Here is an 18715-nt window from a genome sequence, read left to right as displayed (position 1 = left end):
TGCTCTTCTGTGACTGGTGTGCACCCGCAGAGCTGCTTACATCCAAATAGGAGGTATGTCCTTACTCCAAAAGAAATGCATTAAAACATTTACAGGGACATTTTCTCCTATTACCATTTGTGAAAGTGAAACATTTGGGGTAACCCCAGCATTTTAGTGTAAAAAAAATAATTTCCCTTTTCACATCCCACTATAATGAACATTTTACACCACTGTACCCTGTTACCTTCCTGGAGGGGTGTACTTTCCAATTTAGTATGTCATGTGGGTTTTTGCTGTTCTGGCACCATAGGGGCTTCCTAAATGCAACATTTTAGATTTTTAGAAGGGGTAAAAGAAAACTGGGTCTACAAGAACATTTGAGTGTCAAAAAAAATAAATAAAAAAAAACTCCTCTCCCCCCCCCTATAGGCTGTATCAGGGCATGCTGGGCGTTGTAGTTATCTACTAAATAAATGCAACTTCCAACATTTTCTGAGACATAAGAGTAAATAAAATGCACCATATAAACAGAAGCACAACACACCTACCCCTCCGCCCCGTAACAGCGGCGTTCACTGTTATCCAATCAAAAGACTCCGTGTATAAGTCCCGATGAAGACTGAAAAAATAGTGATTAAAATATTTTAAAAAGTGCGTATATATGTGAATAAGCCCCTTTCCTAATAAAAGTTCCAATAACTACAGATCACGGCACATAAGATTACCCTCATACATCCCTGTATATGGAAAAATTTGTTATAGGGGTCAGATGGGGGGGGGGGGGGGTCTTGCCTCGGGTGTAAAAGGCGCTACAGCTCTCCTGCCGCTAATATCCTGACATGCTGCGATCACCGTGGCCGCTATTAAACCATTAAATCACCACTGTCTAAGTTGACAGCAGTGTCTAAAGGAATCGTATATCCATCCCTGGTGGTCTAATGTGGGGGGGGGGGGGGATCAGACTATTTTGGTTGAAATTATTTTATCTACCAGGACAAGTGGATTTTCTTGAGGGACAAGTAGATTGTGTTCTGCTTTAGTCCCTTGGACAAGTAGCTTTTCTTCAAATTTCCACACCCCTGAGTATTGGGTCATTTGTGGGGTACTTCAAATCCACTTCAAAACTGGACTGGTCCCTGAAAAATTCAAATTTTGAAAGTTATGAAGATTTGGAGAATTGCTGCTGACTATGAAACCCTCTGATGTCGTCCAAAAGTAAAAAAAAAACACGTCAACTTTATGATGCCAACAATGTAGACATATTGTATTTGTGAATCAATATATAATTTGGAATATCCATTTTCCTTACAAGCAGAGATGAGCGAACTTACAGTAAATTCAATTCGTCACGAACTTCTCGGCTGGGCAGTTGATGACTTTTCCTGCATAAATTAGTTCAGCCTTCAGGTGCTCCCGTGGGCTGGAAAAGGTGGATACAGTCCTAGGAGACTCTCCTAGGACTGTATCCACCTTTTCCAGCCACTGGAGCACCGGAAAGCTGAACTAATTTATGCAGGAAAAGCCATCAACTGCCGAGCCGAGAAGTTCGTGACAAATCGAATTTACTGTAAGTTCGCTCATCTGTAGCAGAGAGCTTCAAAAAAATAAAAAATAAATCTACATTTTTTAAATTCTAAAATTTTGGAATTTACCAAGAAAATGCATGCATCAACAAATTTACCACAAATAGATTATGTCACGAAAAAAAAAAAAACTGCTCTGAATCAGAATGGAAAATAAAGCATCCCAGATTTATTGCTTAAAGTGACAGTGGTCAAATGTGCAAAAAAAACAAAAAAATCTTAAATCTAAAATTTTAAAAAATCAGAACCCTTTCAATTTTGTACCTACAAACCCATACGATTGCTTATTTTTTGCGCCACCAGTTATGCTTTGTAATGACAGTAAATTTACCCAAAACTCTGTGGTGAAAAAAATAAAGCCACTTTGTAACTTTTGGAGGGGCTGGATGATGACGAAGGCCGCAGTGGTCTTAAACCTGTGGACCTCTAGATGTTTCCAAACTAGAACTCCCAGCAACTCTGGATGTCCACAGGTTGAAGACCACTGATGAAGGGATTGACAGGCGGTGATGGAGGGGGAGGGAGATTGGGATGATGTATTTCCCACCCTAGGCTTATAGTCGAGTCAATAACTTTTCCTGGGTTTTGGGGCGAAATTAGGGGCCTCGGCTTATACGGTAGGTTTGATTTTGTTTTATGTCTGGTAAAAAAAAGAAATAAAAATTACATGCAGGAAAATTTATAAGTGACCAAAAATACGCTATTTTGGACTTTTGAATTTTTTTTACGTGTACGCCATTGACCGTGCTTTTTAATTAACAATTTTTATATAGTTGACATTTATGCATGCGGCGATACCACATGTTTATATTTACTTTGTTCTTTTTTTAAATGGGAAAAGGAGGCAATTCAACTTTAGGGAAGTTGTTAGATTTTTTTATTTAAATGTATTTTAAAATATTTTTTTGCAATGTTCTAGCCTTCATAGGGGACTATAACATGCAATTGTCTGATTGCAGACACTGATCAGTGTTATGCCTTTGGCTCTCTGGGCATGCTGGGAGTTGTAGTTTTGCAACAGCTGGAGGCACACTAGTAAAAAAAAAATACTGGGTTAACCCATGCCGTCCCATTTTCTCCATTAACTCTTCACAAATCACTATTGAAATGAACCAATAATTGACGATTTTACAAATCGTTGCAGCCGTCGAACCATTAAGAAATACGCAAGCGCGGCCGATTTCACACCGACATGGCCATTTAAGCATAGAAACTGCACAAAAGTGAAGTTTTACTTCTTTATTAAAAACTCAATTTACATAGAAAATAAAAAGTTACAAAACATTTAACCAGAACAGTCCCGTGATGAGCACAAGCAGTCAAGGAGGTATGGAAGGAAGCAGCAGTGATCAGGGCCTGGTCGGCCTCATGCCTGGAGGAGGGGGACCTAGCGAGAGAACAGACATGAAATTATCCATTTAGTTAAAAATTTTAGCTTAAATTTTGTTTAGTGTTTGTCATTTAATTTATGAATTACATTCCTTTTCACAATGCAAGTGAATTGGAACCATTATAGCATTAGTTAGTTTTTTCCTATAAAATGTTAAATTATACAGCAGTGGTCTCAGACTGTAGGCCTCCAGATGTTGCAAAACTTCAACTCCCAGCATGCCCGGACAACCAAACCCCTGTCTGCCTCCTCCACAGGATCTCCACTGATCATGAAAAGGTAAATCAAGGCTTCTCTTCTGCAAGATTTCAACTCCCAGCATGCCCGGACAGCCGTTGGCTGTCCGGGCATGCTGGGAGTTGAAGTTTTGCAACATCTGGAGGGCCACAGTTTGAGACTAGTGTTGAGCACAAATATTCAAAATGCGAATATTGGCACTTTACCATATATATCTATATTCGCAATGACGAATATTTGTTTTCTTGAATATATGCACATAATCGCGAATAGAGATGATCGAATTTACAGTAAATTCGATTCGTCACAAACTTCTCGGCTCGGCAGTTGATGGCTTTTCCTGCATAAATTAGTTCAGCTTTCCGGTGGGCTGGAAAAGGTGGATACAGTCCTAGGAGACTTTCCTAGGACTGTATCCACCTTTTACAACCCACGGGAGCACCGGAAAGCTGAACTAATTTATGCAGGAAAAGGCATCAACTGCCGAGCCGAGAAGTTCGTGACGAATAGAATTTACTGTAAGTTCGCTCATCTCTAGTAGACAGCAATAATGCGTGAACCCCTTTAAAGAATTTCTGCCTAAAGTATAAATTTCATAACCAAAACTACAGTCCTCTGAAGACAACCTGTTACTGTAGTATGTTCGGTCTTTATGACCACAATACTGTTTGAGCACATTTTACTTTTTATATGCTGTACCCTTTCTCAATCTTACCTCGCATACCCGGAGGTGGCGGCCTCATACCCGGTGGTGGCATTCCCATAGGGCCTCCCCTACCTGGGGGCATTCCCATTGGTGGACCCATAGGTGGTCTCATACCTGGAGGAGGTCCCATCATACCTACAAAAAGATACCGAGTGAGTGAAAAAACCAAGGGTAAGTTTACATGGACGGATGAGAAGAGAGTGAATACACCCCCAACAGATCTCAGTGTAATCCTGCTTTAAGCATTCATCAGAATAAGTCAGCCTAAAGGATTTCATCATTGATCTAGTACCCAGCAAAGAGGTTTGCGTAACAGGTACATACCTGGTGGTGGCGCTCCCCTGCCCATTGGGGGTGGTGGGCCTCCACGGCCTGCTGCAACATATTGTGTGGGGGCACCAGCAATGCTAGCTGTGGCGGCGGCGGCTGCAGCAGCGACATTTCCGCGACTCTGAGGAGTCATTACCTGTAGAAGAAGAGATGTCAATGTACACAATCGACTTCCATGACAGACCTTGTGTTTGAGAAGTAGTAAAACTTAGGGGAAGATCTATCAAAACCTGTCCAGTTGCCCATAGCAACCAGATCACTTTTCATAGGCCTCAAAACAATGAAAGCAGTGATCTGATTGGTTGCCTGTGCACATGTTTTGATAAATCTCCCCCTAATCTCTAATCGGGTCAGATCAGTTATGTTGTGGGATGGGTGAGGATGAGTTATGTTGTGGGCCGGGTTCACACCACATTTTTTGCAATCTAATTCCCGTATACGTTTTCAATTAGAAAACCATGCGGAACCGTATTGACCACAGTATGCACTGACTCTCCATTAAAGACTTTATGCCAAACTATGTATCTGTTTTGTGTCTTATGTGGTTTTGGGTACAGGGAAAAAACGGACAAAACCATACTTTTGGTCCAGGTGAAAAACTAGCGTATTTTTCGCCGTATAAGACGCAGTTTTTCCTTCCCCAAAACTGGGGGGAAAAAAAGTTGGTGCGTCTTATACAGCGAATACACCCCTATCGGGTCAGTCCTTGCGGCCATCAACGGCCGGGACCCGCGGCTAATACAGGACATCACTGATCGCGGTGATGCCCTGTATTAACCCTTCAGACGCGGCAATCAAAGCTGACCGCCACGTCTGAAGGGAAAGTGACACTAACCCGGCTGTTCGGGACCGCCACGATTTCACCGCAGCCGTCCCGAACAGCCAGGTTAGTGCTTACAGGACACCGGGAGGGACCTTACCTGCCTCCTCGGTGTCTTCTCCGTTCACGTGAGTATTATCTCCTATGCAGTGGTCTTCAATCTGCAGACCTCCAGATGTTGCAAAACTACAACTCCCAGCATGCCCGGACAGCCAACGGCTGTCCGGGCATGCTGGGAGTTGTAGTTTTGCAACATCTGGAGGTCCGCAGATTGAAGACCACTATTGGGTTAAAAATCTTTATTTTTCTAGATTTTGCACCTATAAATTGGGTGCGTCTTATACGCCGGTGCGTCCTATAGGGCGAAAAATAAGGTACATGCTTTCCCATGGGAGTCAATAGGAACCGTAGAGTATCTGCGTACGGTTCTATCCAGTTTGCACCATATGGTTTTTGACTTTGCACTATTTTTTTCTTCTTGGAATTTCCTCTAACAAATGAAACATTATTCATAATGGTGTGAAAAGTTACTTATACTTTTTTTTTTCTTAAAAAAACGGATGCAACCGGACATTTTTCAAACCATATACGGGTTAAAATTTGTACACACGTTTTGATACAGTTTAGACCGGTTTTGATGAATACGTTTTCTATCAAAAACCTGTTCCGGGAACTGTATTCAGTCTCCAGCTGTTCCAAAACTACAACGAGCACATCTTGTTATTCTATCATCAAAATTGATAAAAAGTAACATGAAGCTGATCTTACTGTTTAGTCAACACGTACGAATATTTCTCTTAACATGGACACTACTAGTATTTTAGCTTGTGATACATTATAGTAGATGGATTTTTAGTAAGAATCAATGTTTGTACTTTACTGATGTTAATTTCTAGAGTTGAGCGAACTTACAGTAAATTCGATTCGTCACAAACTTCTCGGCTCGGCAGTTGATGACTTATCCTGCATAAATTAGTTCAGCCTTCAGGTGCTCCGGTGGGCTGAAAAGGTGGATACAGTCCTAGGAAAGAGTCTCCTAGGACTGTATCCACCTTTTCCAGCCCACCGGAGCACAGGAAAGCTGAACTCATTTATGCAGGATAAGTCATCAACCGACCAGCCGAGAAATTCGTGACGAATCGAATTTACTGCAAGTTCGCTCATCTCTATTCATGACTAATCGAATCCCTAAATTCACTCATCTCTAGCGTTTACCTTTTTTCCCCTCTATGAATATATTTGGTTTACACATTTCTGCTGATTTTGAGTTGCAATACGCATGATATTGATTGGTTTTATGAATGGTGCCTTGTTGTGAAAAGGCACAAAGACGCCAAAAAACTACACTGGCGGAGACTTCGCTTTTTGGTGTATGTGAAGCTCTGCGACCAATAAATTTGGTGCTCCTCCACATTACCAGCACACAAGGGGTGTTGAATACTTCACTTACACCCACAAATGATAAATGCCATAGTGTGAAGAATGGAAGGATACCTACACAAGGAGAGCTGGAGCATCCAGATTCACTGACTGGAAGCTACACCTTAGGGTATATTCACACTACAGAGTGGGAACGGAACCTCCGCTCGCTGAATGCAGCGGTAGGACCGCGCGGCACTGTGCCATCACCATTGACAGCTATGCAATGCTCCCGGACTTCCGCGCAAAGAATGAACATGTTCTTTCTTTGTGCGGAACAATTACAGCGGCGGAATTCCGCGGTGTTAACAGGTCTCGCGGAAGATCCATTCACACACTGATTGTAATGTTCACAGTGCGGATTTTTACTCGCGGAATTCTGCGGGGATTCTGCAGTGTGAACATAACCTTACTCTGATCCATTTAGCAAAGTGATGAATGTCTAACTTTATACTAGGGACTAAAGTAATATTTTATTTCATTTATTTAAAGTTTATATAATTTATTTATATATCATTTAATTATAATTTGTTGAATATATCATTTTAGGGACTAAATGTATTTATATATAATTTAATTATAATTTTTGAATATATCATTTTAGGGACTAAAATTTATATATTTATTTATATATCATTTAATTATAATTTGTTGAATATATCATTTTAGGGACTAAGGTAAATTTTTTAATTTATTTATATACAATTTATTTATAAATTTATATATAATTTGTTGAATATATTATATATTTTTGTTACACAATTTTTTTTATTTTTTTTAAACACACACTTAGATATTTTTAAACCAGGTACATACATGAGATCTCAGTGTAATCCTGCTTAAAAGTATTCGTCAGAAATCAATCAGACTGAGGATTTTCATCATCGATCTAGCCATTGTACCATTTCACTCCAACTAGATGGAGGCTACAGAGATTTGGGTTACATCTTAGACTCACCTGTTGAGATGGACCTCCAACACCTCTCACTGGTCCGGCTAAACCAGCAGGTGCTTGTGGCATAGGGGAACCGGCAGGAACGCCTCTGCCTGCTGCACGGCCGACTCCTGGACCGCCAGCTGCTCCGGCCAATGGTACCCGTGCAATACCGGTCTAGATTTAAGGATGAAATGTGTTAGTGCTCAGATATGAAAACGCTACACATTGAAGATAACTCCAGCTGTCGTAAAACTACAACTCCCAGCATGCCTGGACAGCCAACGGCGGTCCGGGCATGCTGGGAGTTGTAGTTTTTACAACAGCTGAGGTTCACACTTGAGATTACTGCTGTAGTCTTACATCTTTTGGAGGTGGACCCTCAACAGTCATGGACACCAGGTTCTCTCCCCGGAGTAAAACCAGACCCAGCACCCTCTTCTCTTCACGTTCTGGCTGTTTGGAATTCTTGGGTCTAAGAAGAAAAGAAAAAGAATGAAGTTTCGGAGGGATAAGTCCGATATAAAATCTTACCCAGCATGCCGCTCAACGCTTACTTGATCTTCCTGAACTCATCGCAGTCGCAGAGAATGAGGTTCATGTGTTTGTCGAAAGCTTTGAAGGTTCCTATGAAGATGCGACCGTCCTGCAGAATGCAGCGCATCCTGAAGTCAATGTGCTGCAGCATTTTGCTGCTCTTCCCCACCGTCTGAAGGAATAAAAAAAAATATATATATGAAAAGTCTGATGTAAGAATCATGAGATTACACGAAGCAGATCATGGGGGAGGGGCCCGACCGGTATAGCAGTATGGGCAAAAATCCATAGTGGGAGAAAAAAAAAAAAAAAAAAACTGTATCCGGTTCATACCGGTATACCACCCAGCACTACGGTGGGGGGTGCGACGCAGTGCGGCATTATCAGCAAGATAATTGCCAATACCGATAATGCTCAAAATTGAGATTATCGGACGATAATATCGGCCATACTGATAATCGGTCGATCCCTAATAGTCACCTAGACGGTATCGCGATATATCGAATCGCCACACTGGTATCACGATTCGAGTCGCATCGCCAAATTCTTGGCGATTCACATTCCTATCATGGTATTAGTCTGGGCAATATCCATGACAATTGCGCTTTAAGGCCGGCCATATTCTTGGAATAGCTGCAGTGTTCTGACTATATGCATCTGCAGTCCGCTCAGTCAGAAAGCAACAGAGACATTTTAAAACCATTTCACATCGGTCCCTCGACAGTTTTGCCACATCCGTGACTATAGTCAGAACAAGGCTATTCCGAGAATTGGGCCAACTGGTCTTACTGACTCATTGGGGGACATTTCCTAATCTAGTCTATTCTGGGTATGCTTATAGACCAGCGTATGTCTCCTGTCTATTGGGCTCCTAATTTATCAAAGGTCTCACAGCACTTGATAAATTCTGTGCTCAGACTTCAGGGTCTACAGCTTAAACTGCATTCAGACCTGCTCCAACATGGTCTGACATTTCAGCGTATTTTGGGCAGATGCGACTTGACGCACAAAAGTCGCACTTGATAAATTCAGCACCAATGCATTTTCGTCTAAAATAGACTTGCATGCATCATGTTCTAAAAATCCTCTACAGCAAAAGTTGCAGAAAAGTCGCACATATTTAGACTGCGACTTTCTGTGCGACAAATTTAGACAGGAAAAACCAGTCTAAATCCTTTGATAAATCTCCCTCAATGTGTTTCAAATAGCGCGGCACATACTTTTAAACAAAATTGTGTGTAATTAATGAAGGTAAACAATTTTATAGCGGTGTGGGAAATATGGATTATCTGGATTAGCTTCTAGTTATCTATGAGTAAATAACACGATCAGCTCTTCCACTCTCTGGTCTTGTGTACGTCTACCCCTTTAGGATTTGGCACATCTTTCTTGCCCTCCTTGGGCGGCCAAAGAGCTGCAGGAGGAGATTTTGGATACTCGTTAACTTGTTCCCAATTTAATATGAAATCCCAAGTTAAATATGAAGGGGCATTTTTTTGTTTTTTTAAACTGCTTATGCAAAAATGTGACTCATGCTGGAATCGAGGAATGATAAATTCCAGTATAAGGCTTTGTGCACACGGCTGAGATTCTGCTGCAGCGGAGTCCTATTGATTTCATTGATCTACTGCACCGTGTACATTATGAATTATTCAGCATTATGGCTTCATCGATTCAGAGGACATCTGACCTACAATATAAGAACCAATATACCAGTATACATAAGCCATAGTGAGAATGCAGCCTTAACACTCAAACCCAGGTACTGGTATATAGCAATCACCCTTCACAACTGCAGAGGTTTCTAACTACATCTCCCATGATTCTCTTCTGGCCAAAATGCTGCCAAATCATCATGGGAGATTTAGTCAAACACATCTGTAGTGAGAGGCTCTCCGCGTCTGCACTAGGGGGCGCTACCTGTTCACACCTGCAGAATGAGAAGAACACTGGGGGACATGCATCAAAGATTTGACCCATTTTGTGTTTAAAATTTTGCGCAAGCTGTTTTTTTTGCTTACATTCTGGTGGAGCGTTTCCTCCAGATGTGTAGGTTTCGGTGTACCTTGGAGTGACATTTAGTACGCGCAAGTTAACCAGTTAAGGACCACGGACATATGCGTACATCCGTGGGAATTTCTGTCCCTGCCATGTGGGGACTGCTGATATCGATCAGCAGGCACACTGTGCAAGTGCCTGCAGAATGGGACCAGAGATACATGTGATTGGGGCGTAGGATACACCCCAAATCACTTCCTGTATGAATGAGGAAGTGGCAATTTCATCTCCTAGGACTGTATCCACCTTTTCCAGCCACCGGAGCACTGGAAAGCTGAACTAATTTATGCAGGATAAGTCATCAACTGCCGAGCCGAGAAGTTTGTGACGAATCAAATTTACTGTAAGTTCGCTCATCACTACCAGCAGTAAAATAAAGATGTACATACCTTCCTCCGCTCCCCCCGGGCATCTGGTAACCGGCTCTGGTCTCCGCCGCGATCCTCTTCCTGGTTGCCAGTGTTCGGAGAGTCATACTGCACTCAGCCAATCACCGGCCGCAGTGAAGTCCCAACTCGGCCGGCCATAGGCTGAGCGCCAGTGTGACGTATTTGGCCCCAGCAGCAGGTGCCGGTGTAGTGGAGAATTGTGTCTTGAAGTGTTCTCACACTGCCGCTCAGCTTATTGCCGGCCGAGTCAGGACTTCACTGCAGCCGATGATTGGCTGAGCGCAGTATAACTCGCCGACCACCAGGAATGATCACATTTTTGACGCAAGTATAAGACATCTTGGACTGCACGTAGCGTTTTCAAAGAGTGGAGGTATGAGGAGATTACGATTAGAGATGAGCAAACTGACAGTAAATTCGATTTGTCACAAACTTCTCGGCTCAGCAGTTGATGACTTTCCCTGCATAAATTAGTTCAGCTTTCCGATGCTCCGGTGGGCTGGAAAAGGTGAATACAGTCCTAGGAGACTCTTTCCAAAGTCTGTATCTACCTTTCCAGCCCACCGGAGCACCGGAAAGCTGAACTAATTTATGCAGGATAAATCATCAACTGCCGAGCAGTTCGTGACGAATCAAATTTACTGTAAATTTGCTGATCTCTAATTACGATATTTGACCACAATTTATGAAACTCATTGCGCTTGGTTGATAAATTTAACGAGTCTGCCCATAAAATTTAAAATCCGGCAAAAGGCGTAAACTGCTTCTACTATACACAAATAATGATACATGTCCCACACTGAAAAACCTATAAATTACGCCACTACAGCGTATAGGGTAAACCCACCAAGAATAAAAAATGTAATAAAATAAAAAATATATTAATATGATAAATCAATAACCATCAAGTTTAATAAATATAGTTTTATTTTACAAAAAATACATATATCATACACAAGCAAAAAAGATTGATAATAATATATAGCTATATAACATACATAAAAATAGTAATCATTAGCGCAATTTGATAATGTGTATAATTACAAAAAAATATAATAAATATATATATATATATATATATATATATATATATATATATGTCAATAAATGAACTTAAAAAATGCAAAAGATGGCAGGGACGGGAAAAGGATGTAAAAAAGAAAGACGTAAGTGTGATCACCAATGGATCATAAAAACACCTGTTGCTTTAAAATACGTGCAATGTGACACTCTGTTTAAAGCATAAAAAGTGTGTTTAACCTTAAAAATATAAATATGCATAAAGTGCAATGTGCAACACAAATATAAGTGTATACAATAAATGTAAAAAAGCAGTGCAAGAAAACAAAAAGGTGCTAAAAGTGAAGGTGTCAGAATGTAAATACTTGACCCCACATGTAAAGAGAAGGTAGGTTCCACGTCCCAATCCAGAGATTGCAGCCTTCGGCTGTCCGGGCATGCTGGGAGTTGTAGTTTTGCAACCGCTGGAGACACCCTGGTCTGGGCTGCTGCAAAATGACAAACTCCATGCATGCTGGTAGTTGTAGTTCTGCAGCAGGACAGCTCTATTATAGGAGACACGGCCTTGCACGGTACCAGGGCCCGGAATCCATTACTATGGACTATAGCCGCTCCCCCTCCACACATACAGGAAATACATTCACCCTCCACCCCGTTATCACCGGCTCCACCCGCCCGGCCCGCACTTACCATGGCTGCACCGAGGATGCCGCGGATACACGACCGATAGGAAGAAAGAAAAAAAAAATTGCGCCGAGATGACGCTTTCCAGCAGCGCTCTTTATACCGGAAGTCCGGTCGGAGCCGGAAGTCGCGCGTACAATAGAGAGATTCGCGAGAGTGACTTCCGGTACAGCGCCCTCTGCCTGCAGCCGCGCAGATTGGCGGGAATTACACCTGAGAAGACGGTCTGCGGCCCTCATACCTGTGCATGTTCGGTACTGGGAATAAAAAAAAAAAAGGTTAATAACCTTATAATAGATTTTGTGCTTCAATTTCTTATGATTACATGTATGCTTGCTGTCAGTGAATGGAGACATGGGGGGGAAGGGGTTGTTTATCATTAGATAAACAGATTTTTGCGCAATACAAAAACTTCTGCGCAAGTGGGTGTTTTTGTTTTATTTTCTCCTGGTTGCTCCGAATATTGCTTAAAGGGGTAGTCCAGTGCTCAAAAATTTATCCCCTATCCTAAGGATAGGGGATGAGTTTCATATCGCGGGGGGTACGACCGCTGCCCCCCCCCCCCCTCGCGATCTCTTGTACGGGGCCCCGGCTCGCTGGCCAGATGGCGGGTGTCGACCACCGCACGAAGCAGCGACCGACACGCCCCCTCAATACTGCGCTATGGCAGAGCCGGAGATTGGCGAAGGCTCTACCATAGAGTTGTATTGAGGGGGGGTGTTAGCCGTCGCTTTGTGCGGTGGTCAACACGCCCCCTTCCCGCGGGCTGCTGGGGCCCCGTACAGGAGATCGCTGGGGGCCCCAGAGGTCGGACCCCCCGCGATCTGAAACTTATCCTTAAGATAGGGGATGTTTATCAGCACTGGATATCTCCTTTAAAGGGGATCTTTCACAGGATAGGGGATAAATAGCTGATCGGGGGGGGGGGGGGGGGTCTGACCGTTGGGGCCCTTCATGATCACCGGTGACGGGATCGGGCACTCCATTCATTCCTATGGGAGGGCCGAACAGTTCCAAGTACAGCTCTCGGGCATCATCGGTGCTCCTCATGGTGATCGCAGCGGCCCCAGAGGTTGCCCCCCCTCGCGATCAGTTACTTATCCCCTGTCCTGTGGATAGAGGATGAGCCGGAGTACTCCTTTAGTAAATTTGCCCAATGACCGAAAGCCCATGGATAGTGCAAAAAAGAAAAATAGTCACTGGAGTACATAAAAAATTTGAGTTATTGATAAATTCAGCGCACCCCCTGGAACCGAGCAAAAAGAAAAATGAGGAAGCCGAGACTGACAGCATAAAAATGGCGTAAAATAAGATAAGATGATAGAAACACCCTGCGCACACAACTATTACAGCTACAGGCCTTATATTTTAAACACCCTCATCTTGTCCAATTAACACATGTTTTTATTTTGCGCGTCGACGTGCGCTGAAGTTATCTAATTTTGCGCTAGTTTATGTTGTCTGGGGACTGGAAATATCTGTGCGGTTCTTTACACAACCAAACTGAGCAATATCTATCCCTTTGTTATTGTAATTCCAGGACTTATATATAACATCATCTCTATTAGGCTACATTCACACTACCGTTGCGCCCGTCATTTACGGCCGTCAAACTCTCTTTTTGGAGTTTGATGGCCGCCGTTTTGACAGGGCGCAATGGGCAATAAAAGGTCCTGATGGACTCCATTATAGTCAAGGGGATCCGTCGGGCGCCGTTATTTTCAGAGAGAATAGCGGGAGAAGAAGGTGGTGCAAGCACTATTTTTTCTTCCGCTATTCTCCCCCACGGTCCTGATGGCTGTCACACTACCGGATCATAACTGTAGTTTGAAAGGGGCCTAAATCATGTAAATAATTGCTTCTTTTCTTTTTTTTCTTTTACAGAAACCAATATAGGCAATGTCTGGGTATTCAGAAAGGAGGCCTGCAGCCAGTCGTGTCACTGAAGCATCGGCGCACAAGAAGAAGAAAGCAAGCAGAGTAAAGAAAGAAAAAAACCTGGGGAAAATAAGTGTTATAGTCACCAGGGCCGTCACATATGAATGCCTGCAGCCTAGACCATTACCTGCAGTCTAGTCCAGTGTCTGCAACCTAGTCCAGTGCCTGCAACCTAGTCCAGTGCCTGCAGTCTAGTCCAGTGCCTGCAACCTAGTCCAGTGCCTGCAACCTAGTCCAGTACCTACAGCCTATTCCAGTACCTGCAACCTAGTCCAGTGCCTGCAATCTAGTCCAGTACCTGCAACCTAGTCCAGTGCCTGCAATCTAGTCCAGTGCCTGCAACCTAGTCCAGTACCTGCAACCTAGTCCAGTGCCTGCAACCAAGTCCAGTACCTGCAGCCTAGTCCAGTGTCTGCAACCTAGACCAGTACCTGCAACCTAGTCCAGTACCTGCATCCTATTCCAGTACCTGCAACCTAGTCCAGTGCCTGCAGCCTTGTCCAGTGCCTGCAACCTAGTCCAGTACCTGCAGCCTATTCCAGTACCTGCAACCTAGTCCAGTGCCTGCAACCTAGTCCAGTACCTGCAACCTAGTTCAGTACCTACAACCTATTCCACTACCTGCAATCTAGTCCAGTGCCTGCAACCTAGCCCAGTGCCTGCAATCTAGTCCAGTGCCTATAGTCTAGTCCAATACCTGAAACCTAGTCCAGTACTTGTAGCCTATTCCAGTACCTGCAATCTAGTCCAGTGCCTGCAACCTAGTCCAGTACCTGAAGCCTATTCCAGTACCTGCAATCTAGTCCAGTTCCTGCAACCTAGTCCAGTGCCTGCAATCTAGTCCAGTACCTGAAGCCTATTCCAGTACCTGCAATCTAGTCCAGTTCCTGCAACCTAGTCCAGTGCCTGCAACCTAGTCCAGTACCTGAAGCCTATTCCAGTACCTGCAACCTAGTCCAGTGCCTGCAACCTAGTCCAGTGCCTGCAATCTAGTCCAGTACCTGCAGCCTAGTCCAGTGCCTGCAACCTAGTCCAGTACCTGCAACCTAGTCCAGTGCCTGCAACCTAGTCCAATACCTGCAACCTAGTCCAGTACCTGCAACCTAGTCCTGTACCTGCAACCTAGTCCAGTGCCTGCAATATAGTCCAGTACCTGCAGCCTAGTCCAATGCCTGCAACCTAGTCCAGTGCCTGCAATCTAGTCCAGTACCTGCAACCTAGTCCAGTACCTGCAACCTAGTCAAGTACCTGCAATCTAGTCCAGTGCCTGCAATCTAGTCTAGTGTCTGTAGTCTAGTCCAGTACCTGCAACCTAGTCCAGTGCCTGCAACCTAGTCCAGTACCTTCAACCTAGTCCAGTACCTGCAGCCTATTCCAGTACCTGCAAACTAGTCCAGTGCCTGCAACCTAGTCCAGTACCTGCAACCTAGTCCAATGTCTGCAATCTAGTCCAGTACCTGCAGCATAGTCCAATACCTGCAACCTAGTCCAGTACCTACAGCCTATTCCAGTACCTGCAACCTAGTCCAGTGCCTGCAACCTAGTCCAGTGCCTGCAACCAAGTCCAGTACCTGCAGCCTAGTCCAGTGCCTGCAACCTAGTCCAGTACCTGCAACCCAGTCCAGTACCTGCAATCTAGTCCAATGCCTGCAATCTAGTCCAGTACCTGCAACCTAGTCCAGTGCCTGCAACCAAGTCCAGTACCTGCAACCTAGTCCAATGCCTGCAACCTAGTCCAGTACCTGCAATCTAGTCCAGTACCTGCAACCTAGTCCAATGCCTGCAACCTAGTCCAGTGCCTGCAATCTAGTCCAGTACCTGCAGCCTGGTCCAATACCTGCAACCTAGTCCAGTACCTGCATCCTATTCCAGTACCTGCAACCTAGTCCAGTGCCTGCAATCTAGTCCAGTACCTGCAGCCTGGTCCAATACCTGCAACCTAGTCCAGTACCTGCAGCCTATTCCAGTACCTACAACCTAGTCCAGTGCCTGCAATCTAGTCCAGTACCTGCAACCTGGTTCAGTACCTGCAACCTAGTCCAGTGCCTGCAACCTAGTCCAGTACCTGAAACCTAGTCCAGTACCTGTAGCCTATTCCAGTACCTGCAATCTAGTCCAGTGCCTGCAACCTAGTCCAGTACATGCAGCCTATTCCAGTACCTGCAATCTAGTCCAGTTCCTGCAACCTAGTCCAGTGCCTGCAACCTAGTCCAATACCTGCAACCTAGTCCAGTACCTGCAACCTAGTCCAGTGCCTGCAATCTAGTCCAGTACCTGCAGCCTAGTCCAGTACCTGCAACCTAGTCCAGTACCTGTAGCCTATTCCAGTACCTGCAATCTAGTCCAGTGCCTGCAACCTAGTCCAGTACATGCAGCCTATTCCAGTACCTGCAATTTAGTCCAGTTCCTGCAACCTAGTCCAGTGCCTGCAACCTAGTCCAGTGCCTGCAACCTAGTCCAATACCTGCAACCTAGTCCAGTACCTGCAACCTAGTCCAATACCTGCAACCTAGTCCAGTGCCTGCAATCTAGTCCACTACCTGCAACCTAGTCCAGTACCTGCAACCCAGTCCAGTACCTGCAACCCAGTCCAGTACCTGCAATCTAGTCCAATGCCTGCAATCTAGTCCAATACCTGCAAACCTAGTCCAGTACCTGCAGCCTATTCCAGTACCTGCAACTTAGTCCAGTACCTGCAACCTAGTCCAGTGCCTGTAACCTAGTCCAGTACCTGCAACCTAGTCCAGTACCTGAAGCCTATTCCAGTACCTGCAATCTTGTCCAGTGCCTGCAACCTAGTCCAGTACCTGCAACCTAGTCCAGTGCCTGCAATCTACTTCAGTGCCTGCAATCTAGTCCAGTACCTGCAGCCTAGTCCAATACCTGCAACCTAGTCCAGTACCTGCAACCTAGTCCAGTGCCTGCAATCTAGTCCCGTACCTGCAGCCTAGTCTAATACCTGCAACCTAGTCCAGTGCCTGCAGTCAAGTCCAGTACCTGCAACCTAGTCCAGTACCTGCAACCTAGTCCAGTGCCTGCAATCTAGTCCAGTACCTGCAGCCTAGTAAAATACCTGCAACCTAGTCTGGTGCCTGCAGTCTAGTCCAGTGCCTGCAGTCTAGTCCAATACCTGCAACCTAGTCCAGTAACTGCAGCCTATTCCAGTACCTGCAACCTAGTCCAATGCCTGCAACCTAGTCCAGTACCTGCAACCTAGTCCAGTATCTGCAATCTAGTCCAGTGCCTGCAACCTAGTCCAGTGCCTGCAATCTAGTCCAGTGCCTGTAGTCTAGTCCAGTACCTGCAACCTAGTCCAGTACCTGTAGCCTAGTCCAGTACCTGCAACCTAGTCCAATACCTGCAACCTAGTCCAGTACCTACAGCCTATTCCAGTACCTGCAACCTAGTCCAGTGCCTGCAATCTAGTCCAGTACCTGCAACCTAGTCCGGTACCTGCAATATAGTAAATTACCTGTAGCCTATTCCAGTACCTGCAATCTAGTCCAGTTCCTGCAACCTAGTCCAGTGCCTGCAACCTAGTCCAATACCTGCAACCGAGTCCAGTACCTGCAACCTAGTCCAGTACCTACAACCTAGTCCAGTGCCTGCAATCTAGTCCAGTATCTGCAGCCTAGTCCAATACCTGCAACCTAGTCCAGTACCTGCAACCTAGTCCAGTACCTGCAATCTAGTCCAGTGCCTGCAACCTAGTCCAGTGCCTGCAATTTAGTCCAATACATGCAACCTAGTCCAGTACCTGCATCCTATTCCAGTACCTGCAACCTAGTCCAGTACCTGCAATCTAGTCCAGTGCCTGCAACCTTGTCCAGTGCCTGCAACCTAGTCCAGTACCGGCAACCTAGTCCAGTGCTTGCAACCTAGCCCAATACCTCCAACCTAGTCCAGTACCTGAAACCTTGTCCAGTGCCTGCAATCTAGTCCAGTACCTGCAACCTAGTCCAGTACCTGCAACCTAGTCCAGTGCCTGCAATCTAGTCCAGTGCCTGCAATCTAGTCCAGTACCTGCAGCCTAGTCAAATACCTGCAACCTAGTCCGGTGCCTGCAGTCTTGTCCAGTGCCTGCAGATGACTATAAAATGATACCTGCATTAGATGTGCTAGATGGTTGCATTAGGGAAGGAGAAGGATGGGTCTCAGAAAATATAAGCACAACAGAATGCAACAGCAAAGACCACGTAAAGTATTTATTGACTTGACAGAAGGAGACACGTCATCAAAGACGCCCAAACTGTCCATCTGTCCTGCAGGATTCTCTCTGCCATCCGTAATCCGTGAAACTTCTGCACTTCATGGAAAGCCGCATGAAGTTAGCAACAAAGCAAAAAAAGCCTTTGAGAAACAAGATTCTGTGGTCTGATAAAACCAAGACTGAATTTTGTGTCCTCAGTTTCATGTCTGGAGGAAACCAGGTACTGCCCATCACCTGCCCAATACCATCCCTACAGTGATCATGGTGGGGGCAGCATCATGTCTGGAGGAAACCAGGCACTGCCCATCACCTGCCCAATATCATCCCTACTGTGATCATGGTGGGGCAGTATCATGTCAGGAGGAAACCAGGCACTGCCCAATACCATCCCTACAGTGATCATGGTGGGGGCAGCATCATGTTTGGAAGAAAGGAGGCACTGCCCGTCACCTGCCCAATATCATCCCTACAGTGATCA

At 44.8% G+C, this 18715-nt stretch overlaps 1 protein-coding gene across 1 annotated transcript; it reads right to left on the bottom strand.

Annotated features, from left to right (window-relative positions):
* Positions 1 to 2789: 2789 nt before the first annotated feature.
* Positions 2790 to 12252, bottom strand: SNRPB (small nuclear ribonucleoprotein polypeptides B and B1). Its single transcript, XM_056549903.1, has 7 exons — positions 12096 to 12252; positions 7959 to 8110; positions 7765 to 7876; positions 7426 to 7578; positions 4223 to 4364; positions 3908 to 4033; positions 2790 to 2952 (listed from the first exon to the last, which is right to left on the bottom strand). The coding sequence occupies exons 1-7, from the start codon at positions 12096 to 12098 to the stop codon at positions 2915 to 2917; spliced, it is 726 nt and encodes a 241-aa protein (XP_056405878.1). The 5' UTR covers positions 12099 to 12252; the 3' UTR covers positions 2790 to 2914.
* Positions 12253 to 18715: the final 6463 nt, after the last annotated feature.

Source organism: Hyla sarda, chromosome 13 (genome assembly GCF_029499605.1).
Source record: "Hyla sarda isolate aHylSar1 chromosome 13, aHylSar1.hap1, whole genome shotgun sequence".
Classification (NCBI taxonomy): domain Eukaryota; kingdom Metazoa; phylum Chordata; class Amphibia; order Anura; family Hylidae; genus Hyla; species Hyla sarda.
This window is presented reverse-complemented; position numbering and strand designations above follow the sequence as displayed.

Bases quoted from the DNA above. Each gene is read 5' to 3' on its own strand.
- SNRPB (XM_056549903.1), bottom strand. The intron at 7,877-7,958 runs GTAAGCGTTGAG...TTTTCTTCTTAG, and splicing joins GATGAGTTCAGGAAGATCAA to ACCCAAGAATTCCAAACAGC. The intron at 7,579-7,764 runs GTAAGACTACAG...CCTTAAATCTAG, and splicing joins AGGGTCCACCTCCAAAAGAT to ACCGGTATTGCACGGGTACC.